Source organism: Antechinus flavipes, chromosome 1 (assembly GCF_016432865.1).
Source record: "Antechinus flavipes isolate AdamAnt ecotype Samford, QLD, Australia chromosome 1, AdamAnt_v2, whole genome shotgun sequence".
Classification (NCBI taxonomy): Eukaryota; Metazoa; Chordata; class Mammalia; order Dasyuromorphia; family Dasyuridae; genus Antechinus; species Antechinus flavipes.
Genome location: NC_067398.1, coordinates 7,821,636 through 7,832,806, shown reverse-complemented (window position 1 = coordinate 7,832,806; position 11,171 = coordinate 7,821,636). Strand labels below are relative to the sequence as shown.

The 11,171-nt window shown below is 53.6% G+C and overlaps 2 protein-coding genes across 2 annotated transcripts; one reads left to right on the top strand and one right to left on the bottom strand.

Moving 5' to 3' along the window:
- Positions 1 to 505: 505 nt before the first annotated feature.
- LOC127543881 (uncharacterized) lies at positions 506 to 4,280 on the bottom strand. The gene is made up of 8 exons (XM_051970216.1): positions 4,261 to 4,280; positions 3,879 to 3,972; positions 3,470 to 3,760; positions 3,039 to 3,174; positions 2,831 to 2,968; positions 2,693 to 2,761; positions 2,426 to 2,563; positions 506 to 660 (listed from the first exon to the last, which is right to left on the bottom strand). The coding sequence occupies exons 1-8, from the start codon at positions 4,278 to 4,280 to the stop codon at positions 506 to 508; spliced, it is 1,041 nt and encodes a 346-aa protein (XP_051826176.1).
- On the top strand, positions 2,899 to 9,600 carry YAE1 (YAE1 maturation factor of ABCE1). Its single transcript, XM_051978652.1, has 4 exons — positions 2,899 to 2,992; positions 3,197 to 4,597; positions 7,919 to 8,040; positions 8,778 to 9,600. The coding sequence occupies exons 2-4, from the start codon at positions 4,463 to 4,465 to the stop codon at positions 9,202 to 9,204; spliced, it is 684 nt and encodes a 227-aa protein (XP_051834612.1). The 5' UTR covers positions 2,899 to 2,992; positions 3,197 to 4,462; the 3' UTR covers positions 9,205 to 9,600.
- Positions 9,601 to 11,171: the final 1,571 nt, after the last annotated feature.

Genomic DNA, 11,171 nt, shown 5'->3' with positions numbered 1-11,171 from the left:
GTCACGTGGAACAGTAGGAAGCAATCTGGCCTTGTAGTCAGAGGACTTGGGTTCCATTCACTCCAGCTCTCTGGGTCTTAGGTCTCCCCTACAAAATGGAGGAGTCAAACCGGATGCCTCATGATCGACATCAAGCTCTCATCCACAAGCAGAAACATTTAATCCGCGTAATGGGAAGAGGAAGAAGAGGGCCTGGCTTCAAAGTCCCAGCAGCGCTTGCCTCGCTGTGCGGGGCACCCTTGTGTGACATTGGTGTAAGGGAGGAAATAAGCATTTATTAAGTGGCTGAAATCTCTACCTCCAAAATACAGCAAATGCTCCTACTCAGATTAGGAAGTTTCAGCATGTGATGGGAAAGCTCAGTCATAAAGCAGATAAAGTACAATGAAACGCCAGGCTCTGTGGGGGACTACAAATTAACCAAAGAAAATGACATCGCTCCGTCCCCCAAATGTGGTCCCTCTGTAAACGCTGCTCTGAGTCCCCTGGAGTCCCAGGAGAGATTTCATTCTGTGAAGCTCCTTGTGCCTGACACCCAATGCCATGTGGCGCCATTCTGCGGCCAGCCTGTGCAAGCATGAGGCGGGATACCTGACGGGACAGCTAGGACCCAGGTGCAGCCATTCTGCAGCCAGCCTGTGCAAGCATGAGGCGGGATACCTGAGGGGGACAGGTAGGACCAGGTGCAGCCATTCTGCAGCCAGCTGGCACAAGGAACACCTGACGGGACAGCTAGGACCAGGTGCAGCCATTCTGCAGCCAGCCTCTGCAAGCATCCCCAGAGATCCTATTCCTAAAACAGGGTTTTAGGAGGGCATAGAGTAGTAAAGAGCATCTATACTATTGAGCTAGTTATTCGATATTTTGTGAGTATCCCCAACGAGCTAGGAACTTAGTAAAAGATATTAGGAAGGCTCAAGCCCCCTCCTCTAATTTACAGTTTTACAAAAGGTCCAAATTTGTGTGCAGAAGAAAACAAAATAAAATGGAACAATAACATAGGAAGAGAGGAATGATTTTTTTTAAAATGCAGAAGATTTTGAAAGAAAGAATAAAGGTAAAATAAAAGCATTAGTGTGGAACGAAAATGAGTGCCATCAAAAAGCTGATAGAGCAGGATTTATGGAAAAGACAGCGAACTAAAATGAAATGTACACCAAGCATTATGAAGGAAGTTTTCATGGAAATATCCAAATCAAGTCATCCTGGAAACGTGACTTTGCCACTAAAGCCCTTTATCAGGGTGTCTGCTGCCAGTCACCAAGGACAACTGGAGTGGAGACAAGTCCGTCTGATACATCATTCACAGACAATGATGGCGCACTCTCAGGTGCAAGTCCCAAGCTCTCAGCCGCATTTTTATCTGAATGGGGCCAAGATGGGTGACTGGCCATTAAGAGAGCCTTGGAAACCTGGGAGTTTCTGCAGCCTGGTGGGGTTAGAAATCAGACTGAAACAAGAGTGAAGGGAAACTTAAAATGAGGACGAGGGGCTGAGGATTTGGCTGGGTCACCATGACCCAAACTGGCTAAAGACCCAAGTGTAAACTGTGGGCAAGAAACCAGTTAAGTAGCCAGGGAGATATGGATACAGAGAGACACTCAGGAAAGACACGAGACAGGGAGAAGAGAAATCGCCTGAGGAGGCAAATTTCTAGAGGAACTTCTGCAGCCACAGACTCCAACTGGTAGCCACAATGAACATCCGTCTAAGCCCTTAAATATCCTTAATTTGTTGACTCAATTTTTTTTCATGCAAAGCAAAGCTTTCAGGCAGCATCTCATCCTTCCACGAGAAAGTAAAAAGTCAGGTTTGAAAAGTTTTACCAAGTTCTGTCACGTGGAACAGTAGGAAGCAATCTGGCCTTGTAGTCAGAGGACTTGGGTTCCATTCACTCCAGCTCTCTGGGTCTTAGGTCTCCCCTACAAAATGGAGGAGTCAAACCAGATGCCTCATGATCGACATCAAGCTCTCGTCCACAAGCAGAAACATTTAATCTGCGTAATGGGAAGAGGAAGAAGAAGGCCTGGCTTCAAAGTCCCAGCAGCGCTTGCCTCGCTGTGCGGGGCACCCTTGTGTGACATTGGGGTAAGGGAGGAAATAAGCATTTATTAAGTGGCTGAAATCTCTACCTCCAAAATACAGCAAATGCTCCTACTCAGATTAGGAAGTTTCAGCATGTGATGGGAAAGCTCAGTCATAAAGCAGATAAAGTACAATGAAAGGCCAGGCTCTGTGGGGGACTACAAATTAACCAAAGAAAATGACATCGCTCTGTCCCCCAAATGTGGTCCCTCTGTAAACGCTGCTCTGAGTCCCCTGGAGTCCCAGGAGAGATTTCATTCTGTGAAGCTCCTTGTGCCTGACACCGGATGCCATGTGGCGCCATTCTGCAGCCAGCCTGTGCAAGCATGAGGCGGGATACCTGACGGGACAGCTAGGACCCAGGGGCAGCCATTCTGCAGCCAGCCTGTGCAAGCATGAGGCGGGATACCTGACGGGACAGCTAGGACACAGGGGCAGCCATTCTGCAGCCAGCCTGTGCAAGCATGAGGAGGGATACCTGAGGGGGACAGGTAGGACCAGGTGCAGCCATTCTGCAGCCAGCTGGCACAAGGAACACCTGACGGGACAGCTAGGACCTAGGTGCAGCCATTCTGCAGCCAGCCTGTGCAAGCATGAGGAGGGATACCTGACGGGACAGCTAGGACCCAGGTGCAGCCATTCTGCAGCCAGCCTGTGCAAGCATGAGGAGGGATACCTGACGGGACAGCTAGGACACAGGGGCAGCCATTCTGCAGCCAGCCTGTGCAAGCATGAGGCGGGATACCTGACGGGACAGCTAGGACCCAGGTGCAGCCATTCTGCAGCCAGCCTGTGCAAGCATGAGGAGGGATACCTGACGGGACAGCTAGGACACAGGGGCAGCCATTCTGCAGCCAGCCTGTGCAAGCATGAGGCGGGATACCTGAGGGGGACAGCTAGGACCCAGGTGCAGCCATTCTGCAGCCAGCCTGTGCAAGCATGAGGAGGGATACCTGACGGGACAGCTAGGACCAGGTGCAGCCATTCTGCAGCCAGCCTGTGCAAGCATGAGGAGGGATACCTGACGGGACAGGTAGGACCAGGTGCAGCCATTCTGCAGCCAGCCTGTGCAAGCATGAGGAGGGATACCTGACGGGACAGCTAGGACCAGGTGCAGCCATTCTGCAGCCAGCCCGCACAAGGAACACCTGAGGGGGACAGCTAAGACCCAGCTCGGCCCTCGTGGGGCGGGATCGGGCAGAAAAGTTTATAAAAACAAAACCAAGTAGGCTCCAAGGTGGGGAAGCCCAAAGCCAGGATGCAGGAATATAAGAAGAGGTCACGCTGGGCGGAAGGGATCTTAAAAGGTCCCTTAAGGGTACGGACCACTCAGACCGACCCCTCCTACAGGAAAGCCCACCCAAGCGGATCATTCCCTCCCTACTAGTCTGAGAACTTCGGTGGGACTGCGTCTAGCAGTGTAAGAGCCCCGAGGGTAGGCATGCAAAAAGTAGGCACATAGTAGGGCGGAGTTTTGCTTCCCGCAAGGAGTGTAACCTCCCCGAGGGCAGGCACGCACGGTCAGGCCCCCAGTAGGGTCACAGCTACCCGACTGGCAGGGCCTTCCCGGGGGGCTGCACGCTGATTCGCAGTATCCAGGCAGCACTCGAAGCTCCGGAGTTTCCCAGGGTATCCGGGCTCTCCGTGGGCCTCTACGGCTCACGATGTCTGGGCCCTGGACCAGGCCCTTCAGTCCGAGGAGACTCTTATTTCCTCTCATTTCTTAGCAAAAGTTGGGACAAGAGGGAGTTAGGAGGGAGGGTTGACGTCATAGAGCCACAACGCAGACGCGCTTGCTGCAGGGGGTAGGAGCTGCGTTTGCCCTTTACAAAGATGGCGGCCACGAAGCAACCCCTGCTGTTCGTCCGCCAACGACCCCTTTTCCGTCTATACGCAAAAAAGTGAAGATGGAGGGACGGGACGGGGTTAGCGCCTGTTCTTTACCAAGATGGCGGCCACAGAGAAAGAATTTCCTCTATTAACCGCTGCTACCGATGACTCCCTTCCGGGCATGCGTAAAGCAGTGGGGGGAAAAAGAGGGGCGGCACAGAGCAGAGTTTGCCCTTCATAAAGATGGCAATCGTAAGTGCAAGAGCTTTCCGTGCATAGAGCGGGGCGAGCACGAACAGCGCCCGCCCTCTCCAAAGATGGCCTTCGTACAACGGCCGTTTTTACTTGGGCTCCTTCTGGGACATGCGCATAAGAACGTTTGGCAAAGCCTGCCCTCTCCAAAGATGGCTGCACTATCGTCTACCGCCGGCGGACTTCGCGGCGGTTCTCAGAGAACGAAAGGGAGGGGCTCTGGGACTCGCCCCACGACCGCCGGAAGCAGGGGCGGGCATTTCCGGAGGCGGGGTCCGGTATTGGCGGGGTCGCGATGTCGTGGCTGAGGGCGGCATGCGCGAGACCCGGGCAGGACGGGAGCGCGGACGCGGACGTATTCGACGACGAAGCGGACGAGACGCTGCCGGCGCAACGGGAGTGGCGGAGCCGCGTGGAGCGGCGCGTGCGGGTAAGGCCCGTCCCGGAAGCCTCTGGAGTTCAGGAAGGCGGGGGCTGTGGGGGTGACGGAGGACTGGGAGCGGAAGTGATGTATACGGCTGCGCGGCCAATAAGTAGTGCCAGGGGCGGGACTTGAACTACGGGATTCCTGCACGTGGCGTCCAGCTCCTCCCCCTGGACCCGGCTCCCGGGCCTTTTCTGAGACAGGTCTGCTCCAAGCAAGAGTGAGGTGTCCGTGCAAGGGGACGCCTGGATTTTGTCAGAGGCATTTACTTAGAAATAAAAGGCAGCTCCACGGGCTCCTCATCGCCCCGTGATGAGGCGGGGTGTCGGAGCCTTCCCTTCTGGCCGCCGCCTTTCTGCGGTCTGGAGCGTATGACATTATAGTGAAGCTCGTAAAGTTTAATCCAATCCAAGACGACTCTGAAGTCTTGGCAGGAAGATCAAAGCGTAAAGAGAGGCTTTAACACATTGAGGCGCATCAGAGACACGTTATGACCTCGTTAAAGTTAGATTTTTGTTTCTTTGAATGAGGCAAATCACTTTATTTTTGTTTCTTGTATTTTCTTTTATTCTCATTTATCCATTAATAGAAATTATTTTTTTAATTAAGACATAATTTGGCTTTTTTGTATCATGGACCCATTTGAAATGTGGTAAAAAATGATCCCGCCTTCTCAAAATTGTGGTTTTTATAGAAAATCAAAGTTAGTAGAAAAGACTCTTTCTCCCCATCCAACAAATCATCCCTGATCCCCAGCTGGAGAGGAGGGAGACAGGGGTCAGTAACTGCAGACAGAGTAGGGGTCCTGGCAGAATTACGTCAGGAGCACTAAATTCAGCGGGTGCGGAGGCTGGGGGTGGCTGACCTCAGAGAACTTTTTTGTGAGCTGTGTGAGTTAGATGGCGATCAGAAGGGTTAAGGCTGCTGCTCCGAGGCCATGGGATGACGCCAACGGAGACAGGTATGTGCAGTGAGGGCTTCTGAGAATGATCTTTGGACCCATGCAGGTTAGAACTCGAGATGACTGAGATGGTAATAAGAATAAGAAGCTGCTTTCAGTGAACAGGTCAATGACAGTCTTAGAAAATTTGGAGTCAATTCTTCTATTGATATCTATTTAGTGCCTGTTGTATGCTAGTCACTAGGCCTACAATGAAAGGCAAAAGGGGACCACCGGAGAGTTCAAGTTCTGATGGAAATAGGGAACAACTCTAGTCACGCCTGGACACTCAAATTTAACTTTCCAACTAGAAACACCTGCATGATTTTATTAGTGATTTCCTTTTCACTGTCACCTTGGCAACCACATGCATTGCACATTCACAGTTCTGTGCAGTAGAGGGAAAAAAATGGGAGCTCTATGGGCCGGGCACTGGCCCTAGGCATGTACTGTTACTGGGAATAAGGAGCTTCTGATATTGTAGCCCCTGCCCTCCCGGCAGAACAATGTCTTTTCAGCCAGTTCTAGCAAAAGAACCCAGTTTGGGGCGGTCACAGTAGGAGATGCAGTGGGTAGCCATTCACATTTTTACTTTATGCTGGTTTCTAGGAATGTTCCCTCTGGGGAAGTTGAGGATTGACTGTGGGAACACAAGTATGCTCAAGTAGGAAAAACCCTGACTCAAGAATAATGGATCCTCCCTGTGACCTCACTTATTTCTCACGTGACTGGACTAGGTCCTCCTCCTTCAGGGCCTCCGTGGCCACATTTGTAAAACGAGGAGATAAAACTAGAACAGGCCTTCTCAGGAGCCACCCAGATCTAAACCCTGCGTGAGCATGAGGCTTTCTCGGTTCAGCAGCTCTTGGCAATAACAGAGTGGAACTTTTGAGGTGGCCTGGCCCATCTGCTGGTCCCAGCTTGCTGATAGCTGCCAATCATTACAGAGCTTGGAGGTGAAATCATCTTATATGTTTTATTTGATCCTCACAGTCCTAGGCACCAGGTGCCCTTATCTCCATCTTACAGGCCAGGGCACAGAATCTGAAAAACTCCACGAGTGAGCAGCCCAAGGTCACACAGCTGTGTCTGATGTTGGATTTGAACTTGGAGCCTCCAGACTTCAGGCCTGACAGTCTGGTCTGCCTCTCTGCGTGCTTTTGGTGAAAGCTGAGGGGTCCACAGGATCCCCTGGATTGGGATGAAAGCATGGCTCTGCCCTGGTTAGGACTGGTTCCCAACCCACTCCTTCTTCGGAAGGGACCTCCCATCCCCTGGCTTAACAGAGGTGGAAGTTCACCCCAGCAGCTCTGCTGAGCTTGCACCTCCGCACTGGCAGTTACACACCCACAAGTGAATCATGGCTGGCCTGAAGGAGTCCTCAAGAGTTTGCTTCCCACCTGGGACAGGAGATAAGCGGGACGGGTGAGGGCTGCTCCTCCTGGCTGCCCTCTGGGCATTTTGTGGCTTTTGGGTGCTGTGTCCTGCTCTCTGCCCCCCTTGGAAGGACAGCCCCATGAGGTGTGGCCAGGCTCTCCCACTTCTTTCCTCCCTTCTCATTCTCCCAGGGCCACCTGCAGGAGCGGAGGTCTTGGGCTTTACTCAGACATCCTCCCAGTGTGGGCAGGGCCTTTAGAACTCGGGCTAGGGAGCTCTCTGTGGGTCTGCCCTCTGGGCTTTAACTGCCAACAGGCCTAGAAGGCCCCTGGAATTCTGGCCTCCAGAGGTGGGGGAGAGAGTACCTGAAGAGTTGAACATAGTTTTGTCTAGAGAAGGAAAATACTGCGGACAGTCCCATTGTCACCAGAGACTTGTGTGGTTTGCATAAAGTTCTCCTCGTCCTGCTGCGAGGATCTTGAGGGCACACGTCCCATTGGGTGGAAGGTGCCGAGTTCCCCATTGCTGGTTTTTTCACTGGATGCTCAACGGCCACTTTTTGAGGATATTGTAGAGAACATTCCCATTCAGGTCAGGGTTAACGAGAGTTCTTAGGCCCTTCCAGGTCCATGCCTTTGTTCTTCTGAACTCCCCTCAGTTTTGCTCTATTCTTCTTAAAGTGGGATTCCCGGAACTGAATGCAAGAGTCCAGACATGATCTGGCCCCCAGCCTTGAAGAAAGATAGTGTGTCCCCTGGAGCCTGGGGAAACAGGCCCCTCTGGTTAGCTCAGTGCTAGGAAGTAAAGTCCCGGACAGAGGCCGCTCTCCTCCCACACGCTGCCAAGGGACATTCCCAGAGATGTTCCCTGGCACCCGGGACACCTGCCCCGTGGTTCTGGTGACTAAGCGGGGAGGCGCCTCCACAGGAAGGCCCCGGACCGGGCCTGGAGCTCAGGACGGGGAAACCCCGTCCCCTTGCAGAGCTAACTCCTGGTTGTCTGGCTTCTAGGAAGGTTACAGAGACGGGGTCGACGCGGGGAAAGCGGCCGTCCTGCAGCAGGGCTTCAATCAAGGTTATAAGGAGGGCGCCAGAGTCATCCTCCAGTACGGGCAGCTCCGAGGAACCCTAAGGTAACCCCTGGAGACCTCTGTCCTTGTGGGAGCCCGAGGGTGTACTTCACACTTCCCTGTTTCAGCCTCAGCAGAACTTGTTGAGGAAGAGATGTCCAAAAACAAAGTGAGTTCGTAGGTCATAGAAATTCAGCCCTACAGACAGTCCTGCTTGGGGGGAGGGGGAGAGGAACAGAGCAGGGCTGGCTTTCCTTTGTGGACCATTCTCTATCAGAGAAAGAGAAGAGAGTTCAAATTCTCCCTCAGTCCCTTCCTCACTGTGTGACCATGGTATAAGCACTTTCTCTCTGCTTGCCTCAGTTTCCTCCTTTGTAAAATGGGGATAATGATAACCGCTACCTTCCAGGGTTGTGGTGGGCATGAAGTGAGGCCATATTTGTAAAGCATTTAGCACACAGTAGGTGCTGTATAAATGTAAGTTCATTTTTAGTCATTTACCCCCTAACCAATTCTAATAAAGTACCATGTCATAAGGGAAATAAAATTTATTACATGAAAACCAAAGGATCATGAAACCTAAGCTATGTTACACAGATCGAAAGCCAAAAAAGACCCTTTAGTTGCCCCTGCAACACAGGCTGCACTTGGGTGTCCCCCTGTCTTTGGTAGGTTATGATCACGCTTTTTGGCAGCAGGTTGTGGTTAACCTGGGTAACTGGGAAGTAGCGTAACTTCCATAAAAGAGGGCAGGAGTTCTGAGAACGCCCTTTGATGTTTTTGCTTTGGTGCTCGTCCAGTGCTCTGCTCTCCTGGTGTCACCTGCAGGATAACGGTTCTCCCTGGATCGCTCCCCTAAATGACCTTCTGGACGCTGTGGGCCAGTCTGAAGAGTCTGTGCTCCAGCACCTGACCTCCATCCCTCCACAGCCCCACGTGGGGGACTTGTTGGACTCCCTCCAGGACATGGACCTTTGTCCCTCGGTCTCGGTCCCTGAAAAGATCGAAGAGGAAAGACCCGGGAGGTGCTCTGCCGACCTCAACAAAAACTGCCACCCCAAGGCCGATCAGCACAGTCGCCCCCATTCTCCAGTCTGCAGAACACAGAGGGGGACACGGCCCCCAAAGCCCAACTTCTCTTGGATTTTAGAACAAACCGCCCACATAGTGCAACAGCTGGGCCTGTCCGTGGACATCCTGCAGAACATTGAGCAACCAGGAAACTAGCTTCATTTTTTTGTCACAAATAATATTTTAAAATCCATTTTATGGAATCTATTTTATTTTATCAGCAGTTGGACCAAAATACTTATTGAATTCTACTTTAGTCTGTTCAGCTGTTACCAGTGCACTTGCAGACCATAAACTGGACTTGGCAGAAGCTTCTCTCTCCGTGTCCCAGCCCTTCGCACCTACCCTTAACCCTGCACCGTGTCTGCTGTCTCGCTCAGGTAATAATGGTCTCTGCTCCCTTATCTGATAAATAAGGAACTGGGGGGAAGTTTCCCCCCAATTCTTCTGTAATTATGAGTCCAATGCACTTTTGTATGTGCTTCAACGTTCTAGCTGCCAAGCCATCTTTGACTAATTTTCAGAGTCAATAATCAAAGTCAAATAATCAAAGGTTGGAGCTAGAGCATTTCTTCCCAGATGTCCTCATCGCTAATCTGTCACAGCCGCAGAAATTAAGCTGCCCAGCCCCCAGATCTCAGCCCAGGCCCCCGGAAATCACTGGAACTTTCACTCTGCGCATGCACGGAACAAACCCGCTCCCATTTCCTTAGATGGTGATGGCCTTACAGGCGCGGCCCAATGAAGGAGCCCTGGCAGTAGTGTCATCCCCACTATGGAGGTGACTGAGGCCCCTCGGACTGCAGTGGCTTTGCTGCGGCCACACAGCCCGATTCTCTCAGATACCGTCCCAGGTGGCCCCTGGCCCCTGACTGGCTGTCAAAATATGGGAAATGTTAAAAGACCCTTTCTGACATTAGTGGGTACTGGCCAGATTAGTTCTGGAATTAGAAGCAGCCCCTCCTGCCCAAAGCTCCGGGCTCATGTCCTGCTGACTGACCGTGGGCCGGCCGAGCCTCCGGAGGGCATGTCTGGGACCGAAAGCAGCCTTTCTCCAGCTGGTCACACTCTGGCCTCCGGTGCCGCACAGAACACCGTGGGGGGGGGAGAGAATCACCCACCGACCTTTGGGTAACCTCCGGACTACCTTGTTGCCTTCTCACTCAAGCAAAGAATGAGGCAGGGTTTTGTGGCGCACTGACCGGGGAAGACTTTTCTGGGATTGTGTGTGACTGAGCCCTCTCAGAGCCATGGCCTGGTAGGGGGCGGGACCTGACCAGTCCGAAGGTCCAGCCCCGGTCACACTCCCCTTGTTCATCCCGGCGGCCGCCATGGGCTCCTGCGGCTCCCCGGGGGAAGTCACCTCCCCAGCAGCCAAAAGCTCAGCCCCCCACCACGGTCTCCCCGGGCCCAGAGTCCGAGGGCCAGCAGTGCAGAGGCCAGTCAGGTCGGCCCCAGGACTCCGGCCTCCTGGTGTCCTGGTGCCCCGGCTTTGGGGAGGCTTCAGAGTCGGGCTAAGCTGCTGGTGAGGAGCGCCCCTGCCAGGCGGGCGGGAGCCGGGGGCTGGGGCCGGAAGGTTCTCCTTTGGCTCCTCCCCCGGACGCTTCCTCCTCCTGCTCCCCCATTCCTGGCCCCTCCTCCGTGCATGTCCCCGCGCCATGAGGGCTCCTTAGGGGCGGGGACTGTTGTTTGTACCCCCCGGAGCGGCTGGCGCACCCCCGGTGCTTAATAAATGCTTGGTGACTGTCTACAAATTACCTTTTTGCATCTGAGCTTCTCAATAAAGTCTCCCTAGGAAGCCACGCTGGCGCTGTTTCCTTGACAGTTTCTTGGAGGGGAAGGCTCCAGGCCGCAGAGGAGCTCCTGGTTGGAGGGCAGGGCGCGTGGGAGGGCGTGGAAAAGGGTCACGCGCTCCCTGGAGAGGCGGGCACCCCGGGAAATGCTGTCGGCTCGTGCGGGGCGGTCCGAAGCGCTGCGTGCGCGGGGGTCCCGCCCCCAGCATCCCGGCAGGGCGCGGCCCGCCCCCACCAGGTGGCGCCAAAGGACTGGGAGAGCCCTCCCCCTTCTATTTTCCGCGCCCCCTCCCCGCGGCCGGGCCCCTGAGCACCGGCAGCAGCGTCAAC

Coding starts and splice junctions, on each gene's coding strand:
- LOC127543881 (XM_051970216.1), bottom strand. CDS start 4,280: ATGTCCCAGAAGGAGCCCAA. Junction 3,973..4,260: donor ATGTCCCAGAAGGAGCCCAA/GTAAAAACGGCC, acceptor TTTTGCGTATAG/ACGGAAAAGGGGTCGTTGGC. Junction 2,969..3,038: donor GGTCCTAGCTGTCCCGTCAG/GTATCCCTCCTC, acceptor TGTCCCCCTCAG/GTATCCCGCCTCATGCTTGC.
- YAE1 (XM_051978652.1), top strand. CDS start 4,463: ATGTCGTGGCTGAGGGCGGCATGCGCGAGACCCGGGCAGGACGGGAGC. Junction 4,598..7,918: donor GCGTGGAGCGGCGCGTGCGG/GTAAGGCCCGTC, acceptor TCTGGCTTCTAG/GAAGGTTACAGAGACGGGGT. Junction 8,041..8,777: donor CAGCTCCGAGGAACCCTAAG/GTAACCCCTGGA, acceptor GTGCTCGTCCAG/TGCTCTGCTCTCCTGGTGTC.